Source organism: Rhinoderma darwinii, chromosome 1 (genome assembly GCF_050947455.1).
Source record: "Rhinoderma darwinii isolate aRhiDar2 chromosome 1, aRhiDar2.hap1, whole genome shotgun sequence".
In the NCBI taxonomy this organism is placed as follows: Eukaryota; Metazoa; Chordata; class Amphibia; order Anura; family Rhinodermatidae; genus Rhinoderma; species Rhinoderma darwinii.
In genome coordinates, this window is record NC_134687.1 from 116,070,586 (window position 1) to 116,082,811 (window position 12,226).

The 12,226-nt window shown below is 40.3% G+C and overlaps 1 protein-coding gene across 1 annotated transcript in view; it reads right to left on the reverse strand.

Moving 5' to 3' along the window:
• The window catches only part of RXFP1 (relaxin family peptide receptor 1), a 341,714-nt gene extending 331,323 nt beyond the window's left edge, over positions 1–10,391 (reverse strand). The window contains exon 1 of the mRNA XM_075849676.1: positions 10,202–10,391. Coding sequence (XP_075705791.1) covers positions 10,202–10,250 — 49 coding nt within the window. The 5' untranslated portion in view covers positions 10,251–10,391. The remainder of the gene's footprint in view (positions 1–10,201) is intronic.
• Between the last annotated feature and the right edge of the window lie 1,835 nt (positions 10,392–12,226).

Sequence of the window (12,226 nt, forward strand, 5' to 3'; positions counted from 1 at the left end):
CTACACAGGATGTACAATGGGTAGGATTGGCACCAATGGAGTTCCTTGTGTATAATGTGGATATAAAAATGAATATACCGCACCGAAAGAACAACTTGGGGAAAAAAATTTAATACAACTAAATACCACTAATAACAATTTCTACTATGGTGACTAAACCTAAAGTCACTGAATCATAAGTCACACTTAAGATACTGCACACTTGAGATCAATGCACACCCTCAAGCTCCCACTCTCACTTTAGTTTCCTGTTTTAAACAGGTTTTTGCCACTTAGCTGCTCCTTCAAGTCAGTCCTCTAACTGCAAACCGTGTAATCAGAGGCGTAGCTAGGAGTTTAGCACGGGGGAGGGGGGGAAGGCGAAAAACATCTGAGTGGGCCCCAACCCAGTGGACCCCCCACACAGCATACTAACCCCTCAGTGGCCCACACACAGTATAATGCCCTTATAGCTGAGAACGACCCTGGGCCCCAGCATCTCAGTGGGCCAGGGCCACCGCCCCTCTGCCCCTCTGCTAGCTACGCCTTTGCCTGTAAAACAATGCTGTATCAAGTCCCCAGGCGACTGCATACTATATTGGGACCACATGTACCACCATACAGGCTATGTGCACAAGGCTCTCTATAGAGCCTTATCTATATTTTTTTATGAAATCAATAGCATCTATGGTATTTATTAAATAAGAGGCACTGGAATAAATTTGGCTCAGCATCCTTATCTCTGAGTTTTTTTTTATATATTGTGTTTATTATTGCGTTATTTTTTTGTATTTGTAATAATTATTTTAGAGTTTTTACTATTATTGGTATTATGTATTAGTTGATGTTCCTTTCAGTTCTTCATAATCATTCTTTTCTTCATGTATATCTTACAGATTTCATTTTAATGTTTTTTCCATAATGTCTTTATTAAAGACTTTACAAATTTAATTCCCTCTTACTATTACTATTACTTATTAAAACTCAATTCTTCTTAAACCTGATAGGAACTTAATTTACACCAATCTTATGACCTCCCTAGGTATTCATCTACTGCTAGATGTACTGTACATGGAGAAAACTGTCAGTTAATAATACAATGTTGTGAACTTGTCTGTAGAGCAGGTTAGGCTAAGTTTACACTACCGTTGTCTCCCGTTTAGGTCTCCTCCATCAGAGGAGGAGACAACCAAATATCCAAACGGAAAACATTGCTTCCGTTTGAATTACCATTGATTTCAATGGTAATTATTTTGTTTCAGTTGGATTCCGTGTTCGCTCGGTTTCCGTTTTTTTTTCATGGAAGCAAAAGTGCTGCAGACTGCACTTTTGCTTCCGTGAAAAAAAGGGAAACCTATTGAACGGAGGCAAACTGAATCCAACTGAAACAAGAGAATTACCATTGAAATAAATGGTAATTCAAACAGAAACAATGCTTTCCGTTTGGATTTTTGGTCGTCGCTTCGTCTGACGGAACAGACCTAAACGGGGGACAATGGTAGTGTGAACTTAACCTCAGTCTCAATATTTATTTCCTTTTTGACTTCTTTGTATTAAAAAAATGTTTTAATTAAACAGTGACCTAAATTATAAATATTTTATCAATATCCAAAAAGAAACTTAAATATACAGAAAAGTATCTGCAATACCAGAACATAGTTTTCATTAATATTATTGTAAATCATTGTAAATGCAGAATGTTTAATTGTAGCCCTGTCAGCAGTGTTTAAAGTGTATCAGATTTGGCCATTATCAAAATTACTCGGGCTACATTTCGTAAGCCATTAGACCCTAAGCAATAATCACAAAGTATAATAGGTTTGTGTCTGATAAATGAAAACACAATAAAATGAATTAGATTGAGATTAGGTACTCCACTTTCTAATTTATAGCAGAATGCAAAGAACAAAAACCACGTTTTCCACAGTGACCACACACCAATATTTCAGGAAACCATGGTGTTGCGCTATCTGACACATCCATTACAATGAAGTATGGGAATTCAACATGCAAGGCCAAATTTATGTAAATTGTATTATTGTCTTCTTGGAACTTTTCCACTGTCCCACTTCATCAAATTCATCAACTTCATCAAAATATAGGAAGTTATGTGGAAATACTCTGGCAATCTAGAGTGTCCTTTTGGCCTCTGTCGGCTGTTATACGTTAATGTACCTTTTATTCAACTGTAGGGCATTCCGAAGTTTGCCGCGATTTCCATACAAATGCATCTTGCAAAAAACGTATACTGTCATCTCAGAAGGCCAGTCTACTAGCAGGCCGGCTGAGTACTGCAGTTTTTCACAGCGGTCATTCTTGGCGAAAAACTGCACCACAGTTTGGTGCGGTTTTTCGCCCAGAATTCCCTGCGGCGCACAGGGCGGATAAGTTGCGTGCTTTTACGCAGCGTATCCGCCCGTGTGAACTCAGCTTAGAAGAGGCAAATTCATAGTTGTCTACATTTCATCCCATTAGATCATTTATATGTTGGATTGAACGGAAGCATCACTGCTAAGGAACACCCCGTGAGATGTTTCCTAAAGAGATGGAAACAATTTATGCATTTCCTCCCAACCCATATGGGAGAATGATTTTATTTGTTGATTATACCCCACATGTTTCTAGGGCAATAGTATTAAAGTCATCCCCTTTACTACTCACATAGAGATTTTTTTTTCTAGCACACAAAGTCCTTTTTTCCACATTGCTATTCGGTGTACTAATGTTAGGTCATGATCACATTCTCTAGATTCTATCCAGATTTACGTGCAGATTCAGCTTCTGTCTGAACAGAATCCGTTAGAAATTCATGTGAATAGAGTTTTTTTTATGTAATAGTCACATGCTCTGGAATAAATCCATGTAGAATAGAGACTGCATTGAAGATTTCATAATCCACAGCATGCTCATTATTCACAGGGATTCTGTGCTAAACAACTACAGATTAGCTCCATCGAACTGCAAATTTTGCTGTGGCCTATTGCAAATCCTTAATCTGGAAACATACCCTTAGGCCGGGTTCCCAAGTAGCGTAAATGCTGCGGAGTTTCCGAAACGGAATTGTGTGCGGAAATTCCACAGCATTTACAGTAGCAGAAAAGTGGATGAGATTTAGAAAATCTCACGCCCATGCTGCGGAAAAAAACCGCAGAATAAACGTTAATAAATTGACCTGAATTTAATTCCGCAGCATGTCCAATTATGCTGCGTTTTTGTTGATTTTCTGTTGCGGGTTTTCCCCATTGAATTCAATAGGGATGCAAAATCCGCAACAGAAAGCCAAGTGTTGTGACTTTTTCGTCATAATTGCAGCGATTCCGCCGCAACTCATCGAAAAAAATCATACTTACCCAGAACTCTCTCCTTCTTCCTGCAAACCAGCCTCTTGGGATGACATTTCATCCCATATGTCACATGGCCTGCATCATCATCGCAAAACGCACACGCTCGTGTAAAGCCGGCCTTAGGAATATGCAATGGAATTCTATGTGAAAATTCTGTAGCATTTATATTTGCAAGTGAATGAGATTTAGCAAATCCCAGACAAACGCTGCATAAAAAAACAGAAAAGGTATGTGAAACGTTTCTGTGGTGCGACTTTAAATTCCACAGAATATTAATTTATGCTGCGGTTCTATGCAGATTTGTTTAGTTGCAGTTTAAACATCGTTTATGCAATGGAAATGCAGTAAAAAAACGTTGGAAATCCGCAGGTGCATATATACTTTGATATAAATAATAAATAATGTTAAATGCGCAGGTAAAACTGCTACAAAAAAAACACTGTATTTGCGCAGCAAAAACGCACTGCTGCGGATTTCTGTGACAGATTTATCAGCTTTTTTTAGATTTTGCTGCAGATTTTCTGTCTTGTGTAGGAACATACTTATTTTTACTGCGCATATTGCTGCAGAACTGCTGCATTTATTTGAGCAGCGGATTTAGTGTCGAACATTGATTATAGCAAAGAGTATATGCACCTGCAGATTTCCAGCGGTTTTTACTGCGTAAACGCTGTACAAACCACAACAAAACTAAACTGTTGTAGAATTTATGCTCCCCATTCAAGCCTATGGACCAAAAACGCAGCATCTCCAGAAAGACTTGAAAGTCGCACTGAAGAACACTTTCCGCATGACTTTTTGGCGTTTTTTTTTTACACCGTGTGGCTGAGATTTGCTAAATCTTAATTACTTATATTTGCTACTGTAAGGCATGCCAGACGTGGCGTATTTCTGCCGACACTGTCCGCATCAATGCCGCACATAATCTGCGTTGCAGATTCTGTTTCGGCTTTGCCTAAAATGTGCAGGAAATTGATACGGATTAGTTGTTGCGTATTCAGGTGAAGAGTACTACCCTTCTCTCTATCAGTGCAGGATAGAGAGAAGGGACAGCCCTTTCCCTAGTAAAAGTAAAAGAAATTCATACTTACCCGGCCGTTTCCTTGGTGACGCGTCCCTCTTTTGACAACCAGCCCGACCTCCCTGGATGACGCGGCAGTCCATGTGACCGCTGCAGCCTATGATTGGTCTGTGATTGGCTGCAGCCGTCACTTGGACTGAAACGTCATCCCGGGAGGCCGGACTGGAGGATGAAGCAGGGAGTTCTCGGTAAGTATGAACTTTTATTTTTTTTACACGTTGATCTATATTGTGATCGGTAGTCACTGTCCAGGGTGCTGAAACAGTTACTGCCGATCGTTTAACTCTTTCAGCACCCTGGACAGTGACTATCTCCTGACGTCGCCTAGCAATGCTCCCGTAATTACGGGTGCACTCACGTAGTCACCCGTAATTACGGGAGCCCCATAGACTTCTATGGGCCTGCCCGTGCCATAATTACGGCCCGTGATTATGGGCGTTTTTACGTTCGTGTGCATGGGGCCTCAGTCTGGCTATAGACCTAGAAATACATAGGTCCAGCCAGAATGAAGTAATATCCTGTTCGAAAAAACCAATACGCAACACAACACACATAACATCTGCGGATTTCATTGCGGAATTTTGAATCTCCATTGAAGTTACGCAACAAGTCCGCTACACGTCCGCAACAGCCAGTGTATGTTGCGGACACCAAATTCCGCACCGCAGCCTATGGTCCGCAGTGGAGTTTTCCGCCACGTCAGCACGAACATAACTGAAAAGGTGTGGAAACCAATGGAGAATATGTCCGCAGCGGAATTCCAGAGCAATTCCGCCATGTCTGGCCATGCCCTAAATGCTGCAAAATTTTTGTAACAGAATTCCAATGCGGACATGCTGTTTATGCTGTGTGGGAACCCAGGCTTAGGATGCAGTCACATGCGGTAGATTATTATATGCTTATTTAAAAAATAAAAATAAAATTAAAGATTAATTACTGTGTACCATGCAACAATAAAGTCATATAACACAAACTGTTAGGGTATGTCCACACGGCCTATTTTCGGCCGCAAAAATCGTAAGCAGAATGCCTCCAAACATCTGGCCATTGATTTTGAAAAACGGCCGTGTAAAAAAATGGCCGCGAAAAAGAACTGCAGCTCACTTCTTGGGACGTTTTTGGAGCGAAAAACACAGCGAAAATCGTGAGTGGCTTAATAAACGTCTGAAAATCAGGAGCTGTTTTCCCTTGAAAACAGCTCCGTATTTTCAGACGTTTTTCACTCAGCGTGTGAACAAACCCTTAGGGTTTACACGTATCGTAAATACCATGGATTTTCTGCAATGGATATCGTTGCGGAAAATCAGCTGAATAATGCAGTAGCAGCAGAGTGGATGAGATTTGAACAAATCTCATCCACACGCTGCGTAAATGATGAGCGGAAAAATCGCTCAGAAATTGAACTGCAGTGCGTTTTTTCCTGTAGGTATTCCCCATTGAATTCAATGGGGAGGTAAAACCCGCAACAAATAACAGATGTTGCGATATTTGGGGCGAAAAAGCTGCAATTCTGCCGCAAATATCGCAACTCAGAAAAACCAAAAAATCTTATACTTACCCAGAATTCTGTGCTTCTTTGTCCAGCCCTGCCACCTGAGATGACGTTTCATCCCATGTGACCGCTGCAGCCAATCACAGGCTGCACCGGTCACATGGTATGAAACATTATCTCAGGTGGCCAGGCTGCAGGACGGCAGAGGGACACGTAGCCATGGCTACGTAAGTATGACATTATTCTTTTCTTTATGCGCAGTTCTCCGCAGTGGACATTCCGGCCGAAAAACGTCACCACAATTTATGTATCTGACATAAACCAATTAATCAGTTCATTAAACTTACATTTCAGTTTGAACCTGGTCCCTGACTTTCTTTGCATAAATGATCCATCTGTGGTACAGATGAGGTGACTGATCTGAACACAAGCATCACAGTGGTCTGAGGGGCTGAGGATGGAATTCATGTGTGAGAAGATCTGCTCACACTGATATGTAAGAAAAAGTAACAGCCGCTCAGAGACAAGCTCACTTATTGTTTCTTGCCACATATGTGGCTTTCAAAGGATCAGGGGACATGTCCTGCGTTCCCGTGGTGGCACACGTGTCATAGGTTGCTGACCTCTGGTCTGTAGTAAAATATAAAATGCATTACATACAACTGGTTTTAGGTTTGTGGTGTTTTTGAGCCAATTTTGTGGTCAGTGGTGTTTTATTCCAAACACAGCATGCGCTCGGTGTGGTATTTTCATTCAGGTGTTTCTCCCATACGCTTCTCTATAGGACTTCAAAAACACCAGTAAAAAGCATGTATAAAATTCTACCAAATGAAACATGCCACCAAAAACACCTCTAAAAACACAATAAAAAAAGACAGGTTACATTTTAATAACACTAGCGTTTTTAGAAGAGATTTTTGATGCAGTTTAAATTGCTAGAAAGATTCTGTGTGTGAAGGAATACTAAGACCCCCTTCACACACTGCAGCGTTTGTTGCAGATTTTGTGCTTGATGCAGAACCACACCAATTCAGATGAATGGAACTGATTTTCAGTCGCCTAAATTTATGCAACAAACTCCGCAGCTTTTGCAGGGGGCATGAGACTGGATTCACATATTGCGTGTTTGTTGCCGATTATGATGAAGATTTTTAAGTCAAAGCCAGAAGTGGATCCAGGAGGATGACATATATATGTTCTTCCTTTATATTTCCTATTCCTTTTGAAATTACTTCTGCCATTGGTTCAAAATCTGCATCAAAATCTGTAACAAATACAATGTGTTAATTCAGCCTTACACACATTCCCCTAGTTGCTTCTTCATCATACCTCATTGTCCCAGAATGAACAAGTGTTTTATGCTCCTAAAAATGGTACTCATTTTTCTCACATTCATGAACGCCCTACATAGAAGAATGAGGGCTCAATAGCAAAGAACAAAGTGCACAACCCCATAGTGCTGGGTAGTGCGAACCGTGATAAAAGGACCTGGTGCATGTTTTCCCTTCCAGTTCCTATTCCATGACCCTTTTCCAATACTCCCTTCCCTTGTTTACTACAATTGTAGTACACAAGGAGAAGGCAGTCTTTCCAAATTATTTGGCACCCAACAGCAAAGGGGTTATGTCTAATCTTGACTGGGTCCTTTCTCTAGGGGCCACATAGTGACCGCATAAGCTGCCTCCATGGTACATATGCTCATGGCTAAACGTGACAATGGATTTAGGATTTTTAGGCCTTGTTTACACAGTGCAAATTTGATGCAAATTTGACAAACTCAAAATTGGATCCAGGAGAGGAGCCACTATAAGGCTCCATGAACACCACCGTGTTTTTACGAGCCGTGCTCCCATTATAAAGTATATTGCACGGTCCGTAAAATGAAAAAATAGGACATGTCCTATTTTTTTGGGAGGGGTTTCTATGGAACGGACACCCTAGCGTAGACATTTAGGAAGGTGTCCGTCGGGCGATTTTACGGTAGTGTGCATGGGGCCTATGTCCTTCCTTTATATATTTCTTTTATTTAGGTTTCTTTCCTGGTTTTAGCTTAAAAAATACCTTCAAAAATCTGCATCAAATCTGTGTGAACAAGGACTTACAGAATTGTATGCATTACTGTTTAGTTTCTCCTTTGAGGCTACACCTGTGATCTTTGTATAGCACATTTACTTTTACTTTTCCCTTCACCTTGTATAATTATACCCCTACTGTTCCTTCCTTCACCATAAAGGTATGTTCACACGCAAACGCAAAATACGTCTGAAATTACGGAGCTGTTTTCAGGCGAAAACAGCTCCTGAATTTCAGACGTTTTTGCAAGTACTCGCGTTTTTCGCGGCGTCCATTACGGACGTAATTGGAGCTGTTTTTCAATGGAGTCAATGAAAAATGGCTCCAATAATGTCCCAACAAGTGTCTTGCACTTCTTTAACGCGGGTGTATTTTTACACGCCGTCTTTTGACAGCGACGCGTAAAATTACACCTCGTCTGAACAGAACATCATAAAACCCATTGCAAGCAATGGGCAGATGTTTGCAGACGTAATGGAGCCGTCTTTTCAGGCGTAATTCGAGGCGTAAAACGCCTGAATTACGTCTAAAAATAGGTCGTGTGCTCATACCCTAACATTTTTTTAATTGTATTTTTTTTTAAATGTGATTAAAAACATTTCCCAAAAATCCTTAGTGACTTTCGTAAGATGTTACATAGTATGTACTCATTTACAGAACGCCTCCCTTCAGAAATAAAACCATTGCTTGGCAATCTTTGCGGTAAGCTGCATACATCTATGAATAGATCATATTAATGCTCGTTTACCAATGTAGTAATTTGGAAGGTCATAATCAATTTCATGATTCATACATCAGAAGTTTGGGCTGGCTGCAAGAAACAATTGTCTTTTTGGAATAGAAGTTAATTATAATTAAGGGAGGTGTATGGCAACAAAATATGAGGAGGAATATCTTACATTGGAGCATACATAAATGATATACATCTGGAGGAGATGTGTTCCTATGCAAAAACTGATTCAAAATGATTGAGAGAAAAGACAATAACCAAGATCCTGTTTGGCTACAGAATTTTTAATAATTATATTAGAAAGTTAGTTTAACTTAAGATCATGATTATGACTGATATTTACCATTTTGGCAGTCTTAAGGGAGACTCAATATAGTCCTAATACCATTTAAATCACATTCAAACAGTTGGGTTCTATGTTGATTACTCTGGCTTATATTTATAGCTGATGTAAAACTGTCTAAAGCCCTAAAAGTTCATGCCAACCATCAAGCTACGAAAATGAAGTAGTGAAAAGCTCCCAGTGAATAAGATCGTGCTTGTCCTAGTCTTCAGCCAAGAATTAGGATTTGGAGCTGCTTGTCAACAGTGGCGGTCACAGGGGTCGGACCCCCATCTGACTGTTGTGACTGGTTGTAGGAGTAAAAAAGTGGTAATTTTATAGATAAGAATATTTTATGTCAGCAAAAAGTAGGGAAAAATATAAATCTGAATAACATTTTGGAAATGGCTCACTCTTCACTACTAAGGTTGACGAGGGGAGTGGAAGTGAGAGCAATGTATAAGGTCAAATATGATACAGAATTAACGAATGAAATATACATATATATGTTATACACAACATATTTTACATTTCACCAGATCATTTTGGTCAGTCCAGTATTACTTTCACCCATGTGTCAAATAAACCAAAACGTCTACTCAAAGGCTGATTTTCCAGCATTGCAAATTTTTTTACATTTTTTTTTTGCATATTGCATACAGCAAAGCAGCCTCTGATTACTGGTTTATAAAAGACAAACAACTGATGTACACGTCAGGACAATGCAAGTACACAAAGCCAAACTGTAATGAAAATTAGTAGGTTTCGTTTTCTCTTCTCTGATAATGACAGAATTGCTAATTATTTAAACTTCTTTATAAAAATGACACATTGTCATTTCAGCGAACACATACTGTATGCTACTCCAAATACAACACATATAAAAAAATAGCAGTGACATTACTACTTCATTACAACCCCCATTACTACTACAAATGAACTACATAATCTCCAAATCGACTCCCATTCTATCCATGTAATTGTCTCCTTCTATACGTCTTCACATGCATTCCAATGCTGTATTACTAGTGTCATTTTTATTTATCTTTTAAATACATTGGCAATTATGTTTATTTTTGGTTTATTAAATATTTAGTCATTCAGTCTGATGCAAGTTCCAGTTTAATAAATTGTAATAACATGAGTACAATGACATGGTAAATGATAGTTTTCTACTTACAGTTCATTCCAATAATCCACGCAAGATAAATAAAGTATCCTGGTAGCATATCTGTCAGGCAGTAGGTACTGAATAGAAGGAAGGCTGTCTGCCCTGTTTAGAAGGAAGATCATTCAGTGGATTTAGTATCCAATACTTCTGACTGCAGCACCAGGAGCTCAAACAACAGTCTGCTCCCTCCCTCTAGAGCCTCCTCTGGTTCTGTTTGTTCAGCTACTTCTTTAGTTGCTCCTTATTCCTTGTCTCTTTTATGACTCTACTGCATACACACAGCAAAGTGAATGAGGGAAAAAAAGAGAAGAGAAGAGAAGAGAGGGAGAAGTGAAGGGGAGGAGACCAGCAGAATGCCAGAGTAATGTGGAGAAAGATTTTTCTAATTTATGGTCTGTACTGTGAACTTGTAAATTGAGTACATCACTGGTGTTCTTAAAGGGGTTATGCGGGTACGTCTGAATCTTACATAAATCAAAAAAAGAATCAGTACTCACCTATCGGTCCTGTCCCCCCAGCGATCCAGCGCTGATGATCCGGTGGCACTCGCGATGATTGCACAACGCTGGATCCAATCAGAGGGCTCCGCACTGACAAATTGTATTTCTGGTATAATGTCAGAAATAAAACGCATGACCACTGACTGGCTGCAGCATTCATACCGTATGATGCCTGAATGTAAAGAATCACGCTGGATCGCCCGGAGAACGGATAGGTGAGTACCGCTTCTTATGTTAATTTATGCCATTTTCAGCCTTTAGGAACCCGAATAACTCCTTTAGATAGCATTTTTTTGTGCCGTTCTTCATTTAGTATCATTTTGTATATGCTTTTTTTCTGGCGTTTTTGAAGTCCTATAGAGAAGCCTATGGATGCTGCGTTTGGAAAAAAACGCCACTGACCACAAAATTGCCTCAAAGATGCCACAAACCAAAACCCAGTTGTGTGTAGTGAATTTGATATTTTGCTATACACTTTAATGTAACATTGATCCGCACTAAAAAAAAAAAGCACCACAAAACACTCAAAAAAACACCATTCAAAACGCCATAAAAAAAGCAGCAAAATGCTCTGTGTGAAGCCAGACTTAATGCTTGTAAGGCTGGATTCACACGAGCACATTACGTCCGTAATGGACGGAACGTATTTCGGCCGCAAGTCCCAGACCGAACACACTACAGGGAGCCGGGCTCCTAGCATCATAGTTATGTACGATGCTGAGTCCCTGCCTCGCTGCCAGACAACTGTCCCATACTGTAATCATGTTTTCAGTACGGGACAGTAGTTCCAAGGAGAGGCAGTGACTCCTAGCATCGTATATAACTATGATGCTAGGAGCCCGGCTCCCTGCGGTGTGTTCGGTCCGGGACTTGCGGCCGAAATACGTTCCGTCCATTACAGACGTAATGTGCTCGTGTGAATCCAGCCTAAGTGATTGAAGTATTTTCCTTCTGCTCTCTGAAGTAACATATTCATTTGGCAAAACACTTTCCAACTAGGCTCTTGTATCACTACAATCTTCTAGTTATCTCTCTTAGGCTACATTCAGACAAGCGTAGCTAACCTCGGACGTGAAAAACTGCAGTTTTTAACGTCCGTGGTGCACCCATGTGGGAAGCATTGTCACCGATCCCCCATAGACTAGAGTCTATGGAGGGATGTGTGACACGCAGGAAAATAAGAAATGTCCTATTTTTTCACGGACCCTTCACACGCTCCGTTGAAACAACAGTCGTGGGAACGGCCCCATTGAAATGGGGCCTGTGATGGCCGTTGTTTTAACGGTCGTCACACGGACGAGATACATTCTCGTCTGAATAAGCCCTAAGTTTGGGGACACTCAGCTGTTATGATGCTTTCTTCCTTTTGTTTAAACATACATGGACTTAGGGGTTTTTTTTTTCTAAAGTATTATAAAGAGAATATAGAATGAGTGGGGATGTAATTCAAGGATGTTTTGTTAAAGGGGTTTTCCAGTCCCTAAAAATTTATGGCCTGATTACTCGGGGTCTGACTCCCGGGACCCCTGCCAAT